The sequence below is a fragment of the Balaenoptera ricei genome, chromosome X (genome assembly GCF_028023285.1).
Source record: "Balaenoptera ricei isolate mBalRic1 chromosome X, mBalRic1.hap2, whole genome shotgun sequence".
In the NCBI taxonomy this organism is placed as follows: Eukaryota; Metazoa; Chordata; class Mammalia; order Artiodactyla; family Balaenopteridae; genus Balaenoptera; species Balaenoptera ricei.
The window spans coordinates 15,852,485-15,873,440 of NC_082660.1; the positions used below are offsets into that span (position 1 = coordinate 15,852,485).

The window sequence follows — 20,956 nt, forward strand, 5'->3', positions numbered from 1 at the left end:
CCCCCTTCAGTCCTGGACATCCCAATAGAACCTATAGCCTTCAGCACCTCTCAGACTTCTCCAGCTTACTCATCCCAGCCAGCTGAAGGCTGAGGGAAGGAAGTGTATCAGAGGTGCAGAATCATTCCCCTTTTCTTTAAGTTTTGATGACCAATAGCCTATATTTTTATAACTGGCTCACACTATCTAAGCCCAGTGTGAATAAGGTTATGTGAGTTAATGTATAAGAAAATGTAAAATAATGGGATCTTAAAAATAGAAATAACTTGGAGGCCATAATAAAACGAATCTCTTAATTTGTATGGTGCTTTATGGTTTTCATGAAATTTTATACACACAGTCTCATTTGAGTTCCAGAGTAGCCCTGTGTGATAAGTATGGAAGTTATCATTCTCATTTAACAGATGAGGGAACTAGAGTTCATAAAGATCAAATAACTTGCCCAAGGACAGACACATGAGTAAAAGTGGAGCTGAATTAGGGAATAAGTCTTCTGGCCCAGAACACTACACCAGTGCTTGCTTGTTTGTTTCCAGTTGCCTTCAGGACATGTTTCATTGCATAATGATTTCTGGAATCCCTAAGTTATTTGCTACAACTTGTATTATATTTTTTCAACTATTTCTATCATATTGATACGAAAAATTTTAAATGTATATAAATACTAGGTGGTGAGTATAAAGTAATAAGATTTTCTTATGTAATTTGAAATCTAACAAAAAAGGAATTTGAAAATCATTTGAGAAAGATTAATATAACTAGAATACGTGAATTATTTCTTGAAGGTAACTTTTTTGAAGGAGGACATATATTAGGATGTATGAGTACTTAAAATTTTCTCTTTGTAATGTATTTTTTAAACATTTGAATTTATCTTACTATGCAATAGAAATGCACTCAACCATTTCCCTACCAGGCATGACGTGTTTTATCTTGGAGTTGAGTAGTACAGAAGTAAACGAGTAAATAGCTGCTCTAAAGACCAGACCTTTGTCCTGATCCCAGTCCTTTTTTGTGCTAAGACTGTATTTTAAAGTATTATCTCATACTCAGGAGTGGTAATCAAAATATTTAACAACAAATATGGCCCTGGTCAGTGAGAAGTCAAAACACACGCCTGCAACACCTGGTGTGATTGTATCGGAGTGTACTGATGGTGTGTTAGCCCTGCTCACAGTTGGGCAGTACCTTACACTTTCCTGAGTGCTTTCATACCCGTTCTCTCATTTGATCTGGGGTAGGGGTGTGTGTGGAGAATATAGTGTCATTCCCTTTTTTCAAATTGAGAGAATCACAGCCCAGAGAAGTTAAATATAGGGTCCCTTAGAATGAACGACATTTGGCTCTTAGTTTAGTGTTCTTCCTTGGGTAGAAGTTTCCCTCTTCTACCTAAGAAAGAGATGAGAGTAACCATTTTTATTTTATTTTATTTAAATTTTTTTTTGTTTGTTTTTTTAAATTAATTAATTTATTTTATTTATTTATCTTTGGCTGTGTTGGGTCTTTTTTCACTGCACGCGGGCTTTCTCTAGTTGCGGTGAGCGGGGGCTACTCTTCGTTGCGGTGCGCGGGCTTCTCATTGCCGTGGCTTCTCTTGTTGCAGAGCACAGGCTCTAGGTGTGTGGGCTTCAGTAGTTGTGCCACGCAGGCTCAGTAGTTGTGGCACACGGGCTTAGTTGCTCTGCGGCATGTGGGATCCTCCCGGACCAGTGATCGAACCCATGTCCCCTGCATTGGCAGGCGGATTCTTAACCGCTGCGCCATCAGGGAAGCCCGAGAATAACCATTTTTAATAGGACAAATATCAGGTTCTCTCAGAGAAAACTCATAGTAGGTGGTGGTGAGTAGAATGAGCAATCCCCATCCCCCTGGAGTCTTCCTGTCCCAAGCTAATCCTTCACTTCCAAGGTCCCTTACAGGAGATGCCTGCCCTGGAAAGTGAAACTGGCTTGAGTGAGTGAGCAGATTTTTCCCAGTGGAAGAACTGACTCAGCCTCTTTTCTCCATATCCACATGGACATTAAGTACAAAGCGTTACTTTTAAAAGTGCATTCTTTTAACTGCTTGTTTTTCTCCTTCTTCCTTCCACAGAATGGTCTCCCCTCAGTGAGCAACCCATATGTTTTTAATGGTGATTTTGTGGATCGAGGAAAAAATTCCATGGAGATCCTAATGATCCTGTTTGTGAGTTTTCTGGTCTACCCCAACGACCTGCACCTGAACAGAGGCAACCATGAAGATTTTATGATGAATAAGAGGTAACCTAGGCCTGTGGATTTCCTCTTTTGTTTCCTGTTCTGGAAAATGCTGCCATGTTTAGCTCCTAGCGGAGAGTTAGAGGTGAGTGTAGAGAAGCAGGGATGAGGAGAATCTCAAGGAAGAGCTCAATTCTTACAGCGATTTACCTCCCCCAGTCTTCTGCTGTGTGAGTGAGTATAAATTGCTCTAAAGTTCCCTTCCTATCTTTTCTTCCCGTTCTTCCTTCACCCTTCTATTATGTTCTTCTTCCCGTGCCCACCCTTCACAAGCCAAATTGTGTGCTGAGTAGATGTGTTAGGCCAGGTTTGGAGGTGTGGTAGGTTCTATGAGCAGGTTTAGATGGACTCATTCTCTTGCTACTCTTTTGGCTTGCATCACATGTTGTCTCAGAAACTAGTACTGTGTTTTTCACTGATGTGTATATTTTTTATGACACGGTGATTGCTTTTGGCATAGTTGTTCATAAACATATTTGAGAACAGCTGTAACATAGCATTTCAACTATCTGACTCACTGGAGTTTTGGGGAATAAAGATTGGTTAAATGGTTTACCAATTTTTGTTGAAAGGCACAGTAAGTGACAAATGTTCTCCTTTCTCTTCTTTCCTCATCCTCCTCCTCTTCCTCTTCCCCTTTCCCTTCCTCTTTTTCTTCCTCTCCTTCTCCTTTTGTTTTTCTTGTTTCTTGTTTTATGAAAAACAGAATCCAGTTTGCTCTAGGGAAGTAGAAGGCATGGCATGTTTCATGCTTTGGTCCTGGGCTTTTGGGTGCCTAGATCAAAGCTCAGCAGCTGATTAGTTTTGTCTTTGGGGCAGTTTTGGCACTTGGCCTGAATACAGTTTCAATTCTAATTCTCAAGTACAGAAGCAAATGATAAGATTATGAAGAAAAAAAAAATCCCAAAATCTCAAGGCTACTTTCAGAGACCCATTATATATAACATAGCTCAATAAGTTTATTTGGGCATGCCATTTATCCTTCCATTTATTTAGCTAGTCAATTGTATTTATCTAGTGCCTGCAATGGTTAGTAAAAGAGACATGGCCCCTGCCCTCCTGTAGTTTACATCTAGCAGGGAAGACACGAGTTGAGCAGGTTTTTCAAGCGTGATGAGTTTGTAAAGTGGGGGATCCAATCTGTCTGAGGGGTGATTGGAAGGTTCTCCCATAGAAGTATGGCATTAGCCTGAGACCTGGAGGATGAATTAGGCGATCAAGAGAGGACCATGGCAGGGGGGATGAGAAACTGTTCCACAGTGAGGAGACAACTTATGCAGAACTTGAGAAAGGACTTTTTAGACTTGAAAGAAGTTCAGGATGGGAGGAACATAGACTGAAGGACAGGATGGTACCTGATAGGGCTGGAGACGTAAGAAATGATTGCAAAGAAATTTGGGCTTTCTCCTGAGGACAAGAGAAAATCATTGAAGAGTATTATACAATTTGTGTTTTAAAATGCAGCAGGAAGATTAGTTTGGAGAGGGACAAGAATAGATATGGGGAGGCCAATTAGGAAGTAGTTGAAGAGATAGATGATGGAGTCTCACTTAGACTTGGGTGGTAAAGATGGAGACGCAAAGCAGTAGATATATTCAGGAGGAAGTTTAGGCAATGATTTAAGGCTTGGTAACGTGATATGGGGGACTTGAAAGGAGAGAGAATCAGGGATGACCTCCAGGTTCCTAGCTTGAATTTGCAAGATCACTGTTATTGGGAACATGATAAGTGGAGAAAGTTGGGATGAGGGAGAAGGATGAGTTCAGTTTGGGGTAAGCTGATTCGAGGTGCTGTTGAGTAGGCAGGACTGAGTTCATCTTGGAAAACATAACGTTACACTGTAGAAGCTTCACATGACATGATTTGCATGGAAACCTGGAGTGAGTATGCTGTGTTCTGACTTCACTGTGTTGGGTGTTAAAGGTATATATTATTATCCTGAGGCAAGGAAAGTAATTGAAAAAAAATTTTCATCATTAATTCTCCCTTAGTGACTGCTATTCAGGCATTAAAATTCCTGACACTTTCTATTAAAACCCTCAGTACCATTACATGAACTATATCAGAGAGAATAAAGAGCCAACTTGTTATCTTCTAGGCTTTTCTTTGTCTTTATTTAGTCTTTTTGCCCCCTGATCATTCATTTGCTATAAGATATAGGATGTCTGAGAAATTCTATCTAAATGAAAAGCATTCTCCCACACACTGTCCCCCAGTGGCCACAGCACACGTCTCTGAATACTTACAGTACTTACACACCTGTGCATACCATGTATTTCTTAAGTTGTCTTGTAATTGTTTCATGAAAATTTATCTTCTTTTCCCAACCATACTCTAAGCTCCTTGAGGATAGGGACAATGTCATGGGCTGCTTTTGTTCTTTCCCATCGTGCCTAGCAAAGTCTTGGATAAGTAATAGTTCCAAATAAAGTCTAGTTTCTTGAATTCTTGATACTTGTGGTAGTGAGATGTCAAGGGCTCCCTTTTTTGCATGACTTGACTCATGTAAGTAGGAGTTCTCAACATTCAATGAAAGAGTTGAAATCCCATTGTTTTTTTTCAGGTATGGCTTCACAAAAGAAGTTTTGACTAAATATAAGGTAAGGCTCTTTTTTTTTTTTGCATTTTCTTTGCTGTTTATACATAGAAGTTAAAAAAAAAAAAGCTTCAAGAAGGGTGATGGGAGAACTAGTCAGAATTCATGCCAATAAAATAAAAGCACAAAAGGAAGCCCTGGCCATAGTGAAGACCTGTTTTTCTTTCTAGACACAAGCTTTTTCATTGTGACTTCTGTGTAAGTTTTAGCATAGATACAAACATATTCCATTGTTTTAAAGGTACCTGGGATTTGTTTTGCTCAGGTATGGTAAAACATGCAGACATGGAAATGACTGTCATGAAGGAAAAGGTTTTTACTCACAGTTCCTTAGAAACTGGAGGCATGGCACACCACACCGGGCGGCCACATGGGGAAGCACTCCGGGGGTCAGTCAGAGGCAGAGGGAATGCGGGCAAACATGGACAGGAGCCTTTATTGTGGTTTCCTTGACATGGACAAGAGCCTTTATTGTGGTTTCCTTGGGAAGAAATGGGTGAGGCATTGTAAACAGGTTTAGGATTGGCTAGTTTGAATAGTTTTAGCAGGCTCTGGGGCTTAGGGCTTGTCCAAGGTTGTCTGGTATCTGGCCCTGGGGTGACTGGAGCTGAGAATAGTGACCCTGGGTGTCAGAATTCCATAAAGGACTAGTTGGGAGGATAGGCTCTGGATAGGTTGGTTTGCATATGAAAGGTAGCCTCATTTACATACAAAAGGCAAGTCCTTTACTACCTCTAGGAATTAACTAGCCCTGGGAGGGGCAGTCTCTTCTCAAGGGTCAGCAAGGCACCAAAATGTCAAAGTATCAAAAATACAGACTAAAAAGACGTGATTAAGGCATGCTTGTTGGTTAGTGACTCCATCCTGACCTTCTTTGGGTGGCATGAAAACTGTGGTTTTTTTTGTCCATATGTTGGGACTATTCAATAAACTTGAACCTATCAGAAAAACAAACTTATTCAAGCTCTTACTTACAGCTACATGGGAAAAAAATCTTACAAATCTTGGAAGACATCTATACCTGGCTCCCAATTGGTACAATCATTGACAATGAAATCCTGGTCGTACACGGAGGGATATCAGAGTCCACAGACTTGAATTTACTCCACCGTATAGAAAGAAACAAAGTAAGAAGCAGTGTTTGCATGAATGTTTTCTCAGAGATTTATAAAGGGATACGTACCTCCCTTCATTTATTATTTTGTATTGATTCGTGTTTTAGTGGTTGCTGTAACTCTGAAAAGATTAGTACAAATTTTAAGAAAATCTATGATTGCATGATAAGGAACTAAATGGATAACTTTCTATATATGGAAAATGCATTGTTAAAAATTCATGGTGAAAGTGGAAAAATGAGGAAATATCGGCATTTCGTATAGTTTCTAAAAGTGAAAAATCCTGATTTTTGAAAAGTTAAAATTTCTACTTAATTAAAGTTGTGGTAAAATATACACAACATAAAATTTACCACTTTAACCATTTTGAAGTGTATAGTTCAGTGACATTAAGTACTTTCACATTGTCCTGCAACCATCACTACTGACATCACCATCCATTTCTAAAACTTTTCATCTTCCCAGACTGAAACTCTACCCATTAAACACTTGACTCCCCATTCTACCTTCCCCAGCCCTTGGCAACCACCATTCTACGTTCTGTCTCTATGAATTTGACTGCTCTAGGTGCCTCACAGAAATGGAATCATACAGCAATTTATTTCTGAATTGGTGGGATTTCCCTTATATATGCCAAATGGCTCAGGGTAATCTGGGGGGGAATATTTTAATATTTCAACTTAAGCAATCGTATTCAATACAGCAGAAGCAGAGCAGGAATATGTATTGACACTCTGAGGGTAGTGGGTGTGGGGGGCCTGTGAAGCTTCCAGCCGTAGTGAACAGCGTCTTTGGCTGGGCCTTGCAGAGTGACTGCAATCGTCTTCCGCCTGTACCAGAGCCCAGCCAACACTCGCAGACTAGGGGGTAGACAGGGTGCCAGGTGGGCATGAGGACCAGTGGCAACTCTGGAGCCAGGTGATCTTGTACGGTCCTAGTGAGAAACCTAAACCCTTACTCCTCAGGACTGATAATCGACTTCCAACCAATCTAAGCAAGTGGGGTCTAGAGCCAGAATTTAATTTGATATGGACAGAAATGTGATTCCTGTTCACCTTGAGTTTTTTTTGTCCTTGTTTTTAATATTTATTTATTTATTTCTGGCCGCGTCGGGTCTTAGTTGTGGCGTGCGGGCTCCGGAGTGCGTGGGCTCTGTAGTCGCAGCACGTGGGCTCTGTAGTTGTGGTGTGCGAGCTTAGTTGCCCCATGGCACGTGGGATCTTAGTTCCCCAACCAGGGATCGAACTGGCGGTGCCTGCATTGCAAGATGGATTCTTAACCACTGGACCACCAGGGAAGTCCCACGTTGAGTTTTTAGAGCCCTTATACCTTTATACACATATGAATGATAATATTGTTGCTAACTCCTTCTCATCCTTTTAATTTCAGCTTAAATATATACCCCTCCTCTGGAAAGCCATCCATGACCTCCACACTAGATCAGGTCCCCTTCTGTATGCTTTCAAGCCCCTTGTACATATCCTTCATAACAGTTACCAAAATTAAATAAGCAGTTGTGGTACTGTTTGTTTACCATCCTCCCCTGCTTCTCTAGTTCACTGATACAGCCCCAGCACCAAGATGTAGTTAAGTATTAATTAATGTTTGTTGAATATCTCCTAAGAGATTTAAGACCAAAGTAGGGCAAGTATAAGATAAAACTGGATAAAAATCTTTTTACAACCCCTTTCCTGATTCTGTGGTGATTTTACATACCCCAGTCCCCAGCCTCACCCAGTGATGACCATACTTCCTGGTTTACACCTGTTGTCTTGGTGTAGTTATTAATAGCACATCCCTTTACTCTCAAAAGTATCCCAGTTGCAGTAAATTTTAAGGCACCTAGTTTAAGGCACCTTCCTTATAATATCAGCAAATAAGCCAATAAGACGTTTCAGTCAACATGGGGTAGTCACTGTTAACATAATGAGTGGATATGATTCTAGCCAGGAGCAAGGGAACATGATGTTTTTGTCAGTCAGATATTGGCCAGCACGTGGCAGGAATGCAACACTCCACCACCACTTGCCCTGTGACAACAGCGCTAATCAGCCATGGCAGCCAGTACCAATTGATCAGATTGAAAACTTTTCCTTTCCTGAGGTTAGCCTGAGAAGCCTGGCCTCTCTAGGGCTATTTGAGATATTAAGAGCATGTGTCTGGAATGCCCATAACTTTCTCTGTGGAGACCCTAAATTGAGAGCCACCTTAACCTAGGCAACACCATGGAGCTCTGATATCAGACAGATGTAGCTAGCATTACATCCATTACATCCTGCTTCTGCCACTTCCTGGCTGGGTGACTGGGCAAGCTGCCAACGATTTCTAAGCCTCAGTTTCCACATGTATACATTGAAGCTAAAAATACCTACTGTATTGAATTGTTGGGAGGATTAAATATAATTACCTAGATGAAGAAAATGGCATAGAGTAAGCTTTGAACATAACTCTCTTCTGCAACTCTCTCCTCTTTTTCCTGACACTTAAAACTAAGGTTTGAATTTCAGTCACCAAGACAGACCCTGGGGAGAAATTTTGGGGCCAGGAATTTTACCAGGATACCTCAAATTTCACCCCCTTTGGGGATCATTGTTCCACCTACTGAAAAGACTGGCTTTAAAGGTAGAAATTTGACTTGTGTATTTTTTGTCTACCCTGCCTAGAGTGAAGTTGAACTGGTAGCACGTGCTTGTTGTGTGAAATGTAATTGAACTGTAATGAAAGTAGTAGGTTCAAGCCTTTGGAACTCTACCAGATGAGATACAAAAACAGGTTTTCAAGTTCAGTTTTATAACCCCCACTTACCCATCTGTTAGGACCCTCCAAGTGTAGGGGTGACCATGCTTCCTGGTTGATACCTGCTGTTGCGGTATAATTGTTAATAGGAGAGGGGTAGGGTTGGGGGAACCTGATGACAACCTCCATTCTAGGTTCATTAAAGGTATTTTGTAAGGTAGGCAGGTTGGGGAGGAGGGTGAATACAGAGGGACAGAGAAGGAAGACTCTATAACACTAAGACTCTGGTTTAGTATTTTTCAAACTCCCTGGCAGGGGTTGTGGGAAGGGATGGCTAGTAGGACCCCCAGGAGAAAATGATGATGTGGTACCTTAGCAGGGGCTGGACAAAGTATCCTGATCCCAAGTGGCCTTGAAAACGGTGGAGCCACATGTACTTGAGAGACCATGTGGCTTTGCCCTGCCTGATGACCTTATCAGAAGTGACTTGTGTGGAGCCACGTCCAGAGTGTCCTCCCAGAATATTCTGCTCTGCCTAAGACCTGGCGACATTTGCTGGTGGGGAGACAGGGAGGGTAGGCTGTGAACTCACTAATAATAGCTGAAATTGAACTCCAACCATCTCAATGAGACAGGACCTCAGAATAAGGTTCAATTTTATTTTTGAAAAACAAAGGTAAGCTTTTACATACACCCTAGTTTATAGAAGAAACTTAAGTGCCTACCACAGAGAATTGTCCATCACTGAACTAAGGTCACCAATGTAATAGAAGTATTATTTCAAATTGTTTTGTATAAAGCTATGGTACTACAAAGAAACAAGTATAAAATTACAGTCTCAAGTTATGTAAGGGAATGTAGAAGGGATTATAGTAATTGATGTACTATCAGAGAGATATTTTATTTCCAAAGAAATACATTGCCTTTGTTACTAGGATTAGAGAATGTAATCAATTGCTGGCAGGTCAGACTGAGAACCCAGTGCATTTAAGTCGAAGGGCTTCCGAAGTTTTCAACTTATGTCCCCTCTGTGCACTTTCCTGGGCACAGATGTACTTTCTCTCATTTCTCCTGGAAAGCACAAACAAAAGGAAAAGCAACCATCCTCTTAAGAGGTGTTTCTGAACTCTAGGCCTGTTAGTTCTCTCTCTTAGCCCCATGTATAGATAAAGGCTCAGAGGGAGACTAGTTTTCCCTTAGCATCTTCTTTTTCCTGTCAGGACACCACAGAACATGTCTCTACTGACATCTGTGCCTCTGGGGTCTTTTAGAAACTCTAATGGGAAACTTTCCCTTAGAACAGTATCTCTTTCTGAAAAATGTACAAACAGAACTTAACAGCCCCACTTTTAGAGCTCAGTGGATCAATAAGATGAAGGAGGTAGGTGAGATGGAAAAGGGGACCATGTGTTTTCCATTGGGTCGAGGCACAACAATATAGACAGAATAGCAACTAGTGCTGAAGTTTCTACATGCAACACCCTGAGCATAGGGTTTGGCTAAAGCATAAATTTGTTTTGTAGTTGAAATCTGTGCTGATGCCACCAATTCCAATAGATGGAGACCGTGCTACTGAGAAGAAAAATAAAGTGGGTACAACCATTACAGCTCGGGGAATCAGAACAAATGGATCCCTTTCTGAACAATTAACAAAGCATGAATGGGAACAGGTAAGTAATCAAACTGTTCACTAAAGTGGCAGTGAAGATGCAGCATAGATGATGTTGTTCTAATAATATATAAAAAGTGACTTACCTTTCTAAGCAGATCATATCCTTCTCTCTAAATTCATTACTATATTTTTAATAGCTTAATTGAAATATCATTCAAATACCATATTTAAATGGTATTTAAAGTATATAATTCATTGGGTTTGTTATATTCACGGTGTTGTACAACTATCCCCACAATCTAATTTTAGAACATTTTCATACCTGAAAAAGGTACTTCACATACCTATTACCAGTCACTTCCCATGCTCTCCCCACCCCCGACCACCATCCCTGCACACTTAGACCACCACTAATCTCCTTTTTAAAAAAAAAAAAAAATTATTTATTTATTTGGTCATACTGGGTCTTAGTTGCAGCAGGTGGGCTCCTTAGTTGTGGCACGTGGGCTCCTTAGTTGTGGCACATGGGCCCCTTAGTTGCAGCCGGCAGTCTTCTTAGGTGTGGCATGCGGACTCTTAGTTGTGACATGCATGTGGGATCTAGTCCCCTGACCAGGGACCAAACCCGGGCCCCCTGCACTGGGAGCGCGGAGTCCTATCCACTGCGCCACCAGGGAAGTCCCACCACTAATCTCCTTTTGGTCTTAATAGATTTCTCTATTCTGGACATATTATAGAAATGGACTCATACAGTATGTGATCTTTTGTCTCTGGCTCCTTTTACTCAGTCACAGTAAAAGAAGTGCTTTTGCTTTGTGCTTTTGGTGTTGTATCTAAGAAGCCATCGCCTAACCCCAAATCATAAAGATTTATTTCTATGTTTTCCTCTGAGAGTTTTATAGTTTTAGTTCTTATGTCTAGGTGTCTGATCCATTTTGAGTTAATTTTTATGTATGGTGTGAGGTAGGTGTGCAAATTGATTTTATTGCATGTGGATATCCAATTATCGCAGCACCATTTGTTAAAAAGACTTCCTCTCCTTGAATTTTCTTGACACCCTTACGAAAAATCAGTTGACCGTAAATATGAAAGTTTGTTTCTAGACTCTTAATTCTATTCCATGGTCTATATGTCTGTCCTTTTATCAGTACTACACAGTTTTGATTACTATAGCTTTGTAGAAAGTTTTGAAACTAGGAAGTGTGAGTTCTCCACCTTTATTCTTCTTTTTCAAGATTATTTTGATTATTCTGGGTCCCTTGAATTTCCATATGAACTTTAGAATCAGCTTGTCAATTTCTACCAAAAAAGAGCTGGGATTTTGGTAGGGATTGCCTTGAATCCGTGGATCGATTTAGTTACTATTGCAATCTTAACAATATTATATCTTTAATTTCATGAAGGTGGGATGTCTTTCCATTTGTTTAGATCTTTAATTTCAGCAGTGTTTTGTAATCACTGTACAGTGAGGCACTTGTTAAAGTTATTCCTAGTTTATTCCCAAATATTTTTGATGCTATTATAAATAGAATTGTTTTCTTAATTGCATTTTGGATTGTCCATTTCTGGTATATATTGACTTTTGTATACTGTAGACTTTTTGTATACTGTTCACAATACTCATGTTGTGAACCTTGATAAACTTGTTTGTTCATTCTAATGGTTTTTAGTGGATTCCTTGGGACTTTGTATAAACAAGAGCATGTTATCTGTGAATAAAGATAGTTTTGCTTCTTCCTTTCCAATCAGGCAGCCTTTTATTTCTTTTTCTTGCTTCATTGCCCTGTCTAGAACCTCTAGTACAGTGTTGAAAAATAGAAGTGGTGAGAGTAGACATCATTGTCTAATTCCTAATATTAGGGGGAAGCATTCAGTCTTTCCCATTAAGTATATTAGCTGTTTGTTTGTATATTAGCTGCCCTTCATCAGATTGAGGAATTCCTCTTCTGTGCCTACTTTCTTGAGTGTTTTTACCATGAAAGAGTGTTCGACTTTGTCAGTGCTTTTCGGTATCTATTAGGATGATCATGTATTGTTTGTCCTTTATTCTACTAATGTGGTGTATTACATTGGTTGATTTCCGATATTAAACCAACCTTACATTTCTGGGATAAATCCCACTTGGTCATGGTGTATAATCCATTTTGTATGTTTCTGGTTTCACTTTGATACTTTTCGAGGCTTTTTTCTTTGTAGGCAATTTAAAAATTACTAATTCAGTCTTCTTTCTTGCTATAGTTCTATTCAGATTTTCTACTTCTTCTTGAGTAGTTTGTATCTTGGTATCCTTGATAGCTTGTGTCTTCCTTGAAATTTGTCCATTTCATCTAATTTATCTAATTTGTTGGCCTAAAGTTGTTTGTAGTATATGCATATATGTGAAATATATATATATTAAAAAAATTTTTTTTTAATTTCTGCAAGGTTGGTAGTGATGTCTCCTCTTTCATTTCTGATTTTAGTAATTTGAGTCTCTTTTTTTCTTGGTGGGTCTTGCTAAGGTTTGTCAATTTTATTGGTCTTTTCAAAGAATCAACTTTTGGTTTTATTGACTTTTCTCTATTGTTTTTTATTCTCTCCTTCACTTATTTCTGCTCTAATCTTTATTATTTCCTTCCTTCTGATTTAGATTTATTTTGCTCTTCTTTTTCTAGTTTCCTAAGGTGAGAGGTAGTGTCATTGATTTGAACTCTTTTTCCTTTGCTAATGAAGCTGTAAGTTTCCCTTAAGTACTGCTTTAGCTCCATCTTGTAAGTTTTGCTGTGTTGTGCTTTAGTTTTCAATCATCTCAAAGTATTTTCTAATTTCTCTTGTGATTTCTTCTTTAACCTATATGTTTTTTAGGAATATGTTGTTTAATTTCTGTATATTTGTGCATTTCCCATATTTCCTTCTCTTAATTATTTCTGCTTGAATTCAATTGTGGTTGGAGACCATACTTAGCATGATTTAAATCCTTTTAAAACTTATTGAGGCTTTTTTTTGTAATGCTCTAGCGTATGGTCTATCTTGGAAAATGCTCCATGTGCTCTTGAGAAGAAAATGTATTCTGATCTCATTCAGTGAAGTGTTATATATATATAGCTGTGTTTTAATATAATATTTATAATAATTGGTTTGAAATCCTTGTCTGCTAAGTCAACTTCTAATCCCCTCAAAGGCAATTTCAATTGTCTGCTTATTTTCCCCTGTATGTGTGTGTGGTTTGTTTTTTTTTTTGCATGTCTTGTAATTTTTTGTTGAAAACTGGATATTTTAGGTAATATAGTAACTCTAATTATTTCCATGCTCCTCTGGGGCTTGTTATTATTTGCTTTCTTGCTCATTTATTTGTTTAGTGGCTTCTCTGGACTAGTTTGGTGAAATCTATTCCTTCTCAGGGTGTAGCTTCTGATGTCATGCCTCACAGAGTGCTGCCTTGGGCATGCACACAGTTTCCCTACCAGGGATGGTTGTAGCTTTAGCTAGGCTTTCTTCAACTATCTCTTTCCCTGATTTCCCCTTTAAGCTTTGGCTCATCTGCCTCTTTTTGTATCAGACACAGCTATTAGCCTTCACTAATTGCTAGCTGATTGCGCTATTGTTTTTAATAATGCCCTGGGGCTCACAAATAGCTTCACAATCTGATCCCATTAAAGTTGGACTCCTTTGCAGGGGGAGGGTGTTGACAATCTTCAAGGCTTATTCTGGCCTTAAGAAGGTTCTTTCTCATCTATTCCTTTCCCTGATTCTATCAATTAAACTTCTAGCTGAACTACTCTTGCTACTAGTATTATGAAACCACTAGCCTTTTTCTAATTGCTTACCCCCAAGAAGCCTTCATTTCTTGATTCTGTACCCTTATACCTTGATTGCTGAAAATGTTGAACTAATGTGATTTCTTTTCTTTTTTTTTTTTTTCTTTTTTGGCTGTGCCACGTGGCATATGAGATCTTAGTTCCCTGATCAGGGATTGAACCCGCGCCCCCTACATTGGAAGCGTGGAGTCTTAACTACTGGACTGCCAGAGAAGTCCCTAAAATGTGATTTCTGATGTAAAATAATCTCTAATCAATGAGGAGAAAGAGAGGCGGGAGGATAGAGAGGGAGAGGAAGAGGTAATAAGAGAGAAATAGAATTCATCACTGGCTTGTGCATTCAAAGTATTTAAAAATCAAAGAAGTATGAGAGGCATCCTATAGCAAGTAGGAAAAGATGCCTCCTTAAATTTTGATATCCAAATTCCAAAGACCAAAGGTTATAGTGAATAAAAAGGATGATGTCAAAAAGATTGGAGTTGCACAAGAAGAAAATCAGGGAGTCTGGAAGCTTGGATGAGTTAGACTTGTAGAGAGATAGAGCCTTAAGAAGTGGGAGGGAGGAAACTGGTGGTCATTATGCTGTAATAGAACCTCCCCTCACCCCAACAATGTAGATGAGGCATCTTACAGACTCAGTGTACATGACTGGAGCTGGCGCAGGGTAAAATTGACCAGAATCTCATTCCCGATATTTTAATAATTTCGGTTGTACCTTTAATTCTCTTTCCTCATATCCTGGTACATCATGGACATGCACACTTTAGTTACCTAGAGTTGAAATTTCCAGATAAAAACAGATTTCACAATTACTTTATTTCTTAATATCTGTGAGCTGTGTTGCAGTAAAGATCGTAGGATATTTGTTCCATACTCATGGAAGTGCATGATTCTTGGCAGAGCGCTGTAATTCAAATTTTATCTTATATTCCCTGAGATGTGGGGGATGTATGTATTCATAGCTGAGTCATCGTATAGAGACAAGCGTGACCTCTTCCTTCAGGACAGACTTGAAACAACAAAGAGGCCAGAAAGGTTTAAAAAATAATTTTAATTATTTATGTCCTGAGTGACTCCCTTCTCTTAATCCACTTAACAAGTAAAATTTATTGAGTACCTGCTATGTGTCAGGCACTGTTCTAAGCTTTTGAGAAAGTAAGTGACCTAAGATCTATTCCCTCATGGAGTTTATGTTTTAGGGGGAGGAGCTAAGTAATATGTATATATGAAGTTATATTATTTATATAATATTACATATATAATTATATAACAATAACAAGTAACTATGTTAAGTGAGAAGTTCTATGGAAAAAATTAAAACTAGAGCAAGGTTAGGGGAAACAGAGAACTGGAGGTAGGGGACAGAGTTGCAATTTTAAATAGGGTAGTCAGCTTCATTGAGAAGGCTCCCAAGAGTGAAATGGCTTTTTTGTCGTCACTTGGCTAGTCACTGAATGATAGAGCAGGATTTGATCCCAGGTCTGACTTTAATGCCCATGCTCTTTTTCTGAAGGGAAAGATGACTTAAGAGTGATAGGAGATCTCAAGAAAGTAATGAACTACTCTAGTCTCCCCTCATCCAATGAGGCGATGGGTAGGCAAGGAGTAGGCATCTAAAGCCATCTGGGTACCCGGCTGGAAGGTTTGGGCTGAGCACAGCTTTTAAGACGACATGTTCAAAAGCTGGAAGGAGGACACATAACTAAGGGAAAATACAAAAGTGAATCTACAGTATTAGTGTCTTAGAAGAGAAGCGTTTAGATACATCTTTCAGAGCTATTATCTCTCCCCAGAAGCATACTTTTGAAAACTGGATTACTTAAAACTGTAGGCAAGCATGGGACACTTGCAGGATTTATTTCGGATTTAGGAGGTGTAAAGGCTGAGACACAAATAGATTTTTGTTGACCAGGTCATACAAAAGTTGTCATTCAATAAAAACCTTTCCAATCTTTGGTTTGAAAATTTTCAGGAAGGAATGTTGTAAATACTTATTCTTTCATGCACTCCCAAAGGCCCTTGCATTTCAGTGGAGAGGATGTTGTTGAGAGGAAAGAGATTGTCTCTGCTGAGGAATTTGTTTCACCAACAAAGTGACTTTTATAGCATTTTTTGTTTGTGAGCCTCAGAATTAAATCTATATTGTGGTCACAGTCTCTATAAAGTTTATGAATGAATGAATTCTGGACAGAGAAAAGAAATGCAGAACTCATTGAATGGATGGTTCTGAAGAAGCTCACTTCTATAAAATTGATACCCCTTATGACCTTGAACCAAAGAAAAATGAATGTTAGCTATATCTTCCTCATTTCATTGAGGAGTCAGCTAAGGCCCGAATAGGTTCCATGTTGACATAGGTGACACTTGAAGAGCTAACTCCATGGCCAGTGCTTATTCTAGTTTAACAGGGTCCCATCATATGTACATTTAATTTATGTAAATTTCAAGTATATACATATGGCAAAAAGGAGAAAAAAGTGTAAAATTTTAGTTTCATATAATTTATCATATGTTCTACATTATCACATACATAAAATATTCACACATCCATATGTCTGTATAGGGTTTTATATACAAAATCATGTATACTGTGCTTTAAGAGTAATTTAGAAGGTTTTCCTGGGGTAATTTTGGCTGTAAATGACTTGCATCTCATGTAGGAATTTAAAAGTTAATCCCCTCCTTATAAAACACGCTTCCTTGTGTTCCATGTTTTCTCCTTCATTATACTAAAGGTCAGATCATGTCTCCCAGACATGAATTCATGGTGTAAGATTCAGATATGGCTCAGTTTCAAATGCAAGTGTTATTTTCATCATAATCACCAGCAAAGTAAATGGGTTCTATTATATTTATTTGTAGGGTAGGGTTGTGCCAGTGTTGGAATTCAGTGGGGGAGAAAGGAGAATCCTGATCTGAATCTTCTTAGGTGGTTTTAATTCTCACTTCAGTCAATCATCAAAAAATCAATCATCTGCAAGTGTCCGGAATGTGCCTGGTGCACAGTTTCTCCAGTTCTGATGAGGTGCTTAGCATTCCAGAGAAGTTCTCCTACCAGTTCTGTTCTCTCCACCTCACTGTCTTTCCCCTCACTTATTTCTAGCTCCCCTTCAATACCAGACCTATAAATGGGTGTACAGTCAGGTTTAGTGGGACAACCATTTCTGGTCTTTTTAAGATCTGATTTGGACCCACTAGAATAACTGAACAACTTAAAATACATGCTTCTTCATGCCCTTCAAAGAAACATGTGGAAAATACAGTCTATTAGACTATGAAAAATTAGAAAATAAAGTCTGTTAGAACTTTGAGATACTTCACAAGTCATCTGGCCCAAACCTCTGATTTTAAAGAAAGTAAGACCCAAAGACTTTTCTCAAGGTTGCATAGCTTTAGCTACAAAGCTAGTTTTTCACACTACTGCTGAAGCTCCCATAGGAGATGTTTGAATAAAGAAACATTATATGTAGATCGGAGCTACAAACAGGGAGCCCCCAATTTTTTATGAAAAAATTCTTAGAAACTTGGGTCTTCAGTCCTGAGCATCATGCAGCCTGCACTTGCCTCTTTCATCCCCACAAGGAAATGTTATGCTAATAACATACTTGTGGAAAACCAGTCAATGGCTAAATGTACTGCTGAAGCTGAGAATGTGCTTATCAAGGGGGGCAAAAAGTGAAGGAGATGCTTTACAAGATATTCTTGGATGAACAGTTGCCTATATTTGTGATGGGGAAAAGGCTTTATCATGCTATGTACTCAACAGGAAAAAAACCAGGGCCAAAACCATAGCTGGGAGACTTACCTTATCTCTTTGAACATATTAAAAACACCAAGTGCCTGTATGTTCACTGTGGGGAGCTACTTTCTCCTTTGAACATGGCAGTGAAGTTCTTTTTAAGAGAAAAGACCCTGTAGGTTAAGCAATTGTGAAGCAATTGCGATGGAATTAAAAAAAAAAAGAAAAAGAAAAAGCCCAAAGGCTGATCCTTCATGGTTACTAAGTATTGCTACATTGGTTATTGGGGATGGGTAGAAAGGGCTTGTGGTGGCTGTGGGCATTCAAATTATTCTGGAAAAGACTCATGGAGGAGATGAGTGTGAAACAGTTTTGAAGGAGGAATGAGAAATAGTGAGACTTTGGGATAACTTGGGATAATATTTCTGGAAAAGAAGTTGGAATGTAGAAAGATAAACTCTCACTTCGAAGTGGCAGCCTAATCTGATTTGTTGTTCCAAGGTTATCGACATTCTGTGGAGTGATCCCAGAGGCAAAAGAGGCTGTTACCCAAATACAAGTCGAGGAGGGGGCTGCTATTTTGGACCAGACATTACCTCCAGGATTCTTAATAAATACCAGTTGAAGATGCTCATTAGGTCTCATGAATGTAAGCCCGAAGGGTATGAAATTTGCCATGATGGGAAGGTAAGCTAACAGTGTTGGTGACATCATCACAGACATCCTTCCCCCAAGCCTAGTCTTTCTTCACAGGATGTGTCTGACCTCAAAGCCCATGGGAAAATGTCTTCCCTAGGCCCAAAACAGAACTCCATGCTTTGGTAGACAGAAACAGGAGACTGTTGGGTTCACAGAGGTTGTTTCAAGGGGCCTCACTGTCCCTCACCCTAAGAGATATTTGGTTTATTTCTCCGATCTTCCCTAATCCCAGAGATAGAAACTCTGACACATGGCACTAAGTACACACACAGAAAGGCTTTGTTCTGTGCTAATCACAAGGCAAATCTCCAGTAGTGGGGTTAAGAATGTACTTATCCTCACTGAGCACAGAAAGGCAGCAGTGAATCCAGTTTGCTCTCTTTCACCTTTTGCACTTTCCCTGTGCAGAGCAGAACCACAAAACATACTTCTCTTCTATTCACTGAGTAGGTGAGCTCTAGCAAGTCCCTGGCTGTGGGCAGTTTCGCTGCGGCCACTAAAATGGAATGCGTTGTGCTTCTCGGTGGTGTCTGATAGGCTAGAGAGGCGAGGCCTGAGGAGCTGGTTTCTGGTCCCAGGTTGTCCTGGGCTGCCCCCTTTTCTCGTAGTGAACAGCAATAATTAAAAAGGAATACCAAATTGCATGGCCTTTCCTTCTATCTCAACACTTTCACTTTTCCCAACTCTTTTAGTTCATTGGAGGCTCATACTGACATTGCGAGATGGTAAGGCAAGTATTATTTAGGGTTTATTTGTAATAAGAAAACGGGGAGAAAATAGCAGTGGTTTGTCTGAAGTGACCTGCTCATTAGGGCAGGACTGGGCCTAAACCAGCTTTCCTGTCACTGACAAGTATTACCCTCCCAAGGCTCCCCATCCTCCACCACGCCCCCAAGGCTGGTTCCTTCCCGACAGAGTGGTCATGGTCCCTTATCTAGCCACTATTTCTCTGACCTTAGAGCACTGGTTTTGTGGGGCGCCCTGAACCCTCTAAATCAGTCAGCTATAGACAAAAGAAAAGGACTGTGATACTAGACAAGTTTTATTTTGAATGGTCAAATATCACAAGGAAAGAAAATAAAGGCTTTTACCCCCTTGGAAAATTAGAATTTACAAAACTGAGCATTAAGGAGGATTGTAAGATACAGAACTGAAACTGTACACAAGATTGCAAGGCCATGCACTGTGGGGATGAGTGGCTAGAAGTTAGTGCTCCTGGAGACAGTGATTTAAAAGCCTTGTTTCTCTTCAATGGAATCACAGGAAATCCCATCAGACTTGGATGATTTGTATGGATTTTGAACTTTGATTTTTGCTTTTTAAGAATTGAGCTGTTTCTGACTTTATTGAAGGACCTTTTGAGAACTAACTCTATGTGAACCTGACACTCTTTCTCTTTAACCAGGTTATTACTGTATTTTCTGCATCTAATTATTATGAAGAAGGTAGCAATCGAGGAGCTTACATCAGAGTGAGTTCTGGTACGCCCCCCCGATTTTTCCAGTACCAAATGACTAGGGCAACGTGCTTGAGGCCTCTTTACCAAAGGTGTGTATACTCTAAGGAGATTTTTGAGCTCTGGTACTAGTGACCAAGTAGAACCAGTCCAGAGTGACTAAGAGCAGCCATGGGAGTGAAGAAAATGGCTTACTCGTTACTCATTGGTATAAACAAAATGGAAATAATTCCAGAAGCCAAGTGGTGAATGCGCTCATATTTGAAACCAAGAGCAGCAATTTTCAGTGTATACATCTCTTTAGATGGATAAAGCAGTCAGCATCCACAAACAGTCCCTAATTGAATATAAGGAAAAGAAAGTCTCTGCACCCACCCAGTCCTGTAACCTCCAGCCTTCTCTGCCCCAGACAGCCCAGTCTGCTCTTGCCTCTTTGTCTCTTCTCTACCCAGAAGTGTATATGACTGAGTTGAGTATGTGTCTCTGTGTGATGGCATTCATAGCTTATCTCCCTTTCCTCCCTTTGACATTATCTTTTTAATATTTTGTATATTATAGAATGAATATGTTTATTGTTAACAAGTGAGACAAAACAAAGATGTATAAAGAAAATGTTAATGATCTTCTCTCCCAGTACTTCTCAGCAATTCTTTTCCCCAGAGGCAACTGAAATTAATAGCCTAGAGAGGATCCTTCCGCCCTCTTCTCCTTGCTCCTACAAAAATAGACAAGCAATTACTCATTCATTGAATTAAAAAAATGTTGAGCACCTACTATGTGTCAGACACTGTTCTAGGCACAGATGATATTGAAATAAACAAAATAGGCAAAAGTCTTTTCCCTCATCAAAGCATATCCCTGTGGGAGGAGAAAGGCAGTAAACAACATACATACATTTTTTTTTTTAAAACAAAGATAGAATCACACTGCACAGTCTATTCTGCAACTGAC

At 39.5% G+C, this 20,956-nt stretch overlaps 1 protein-coding gene across 3 annotated transcripts in view; it reads left to right on the forward strand.

Moving 5' to 3' along the window:
* Positions 1-20,956, forward strand: part of PPEF1 (protein phosphatase with EF-hand domain 1) — a 158,955-nt gene that overhangs the window by 116,368 nt on the left and 21,631 nt on the right. For all 3 annotated transcript variants that reach the window (XM_059910715.1, XM_059910713.1, XM_059910714.1), the window contains 6 exons: positions 2,092-2,258; positions 4,819-4,855; positions 5,829-5,978; positions 10,226-10,372; positions 18,352-18,537; positions 19,955-20,097. In XM_059910715.1, coding sequence (XP_059766698.1) covers positions 2,092-2,258; positions 4,819-4,855; positions 5,829-5,978; positions 10,226-10,372; positions 18,352-18,537; positions 19,955-20,097 — 830 coding nt within the window. The remainder of the gene's footprint in view (positions 1-2,091; positions 2,259-4,818; positions 4,856-5,828; positions 5,979-10,225; positions 10,373-18,351; positions 18,538-19,954; positions 20,098-20,956) is intronic.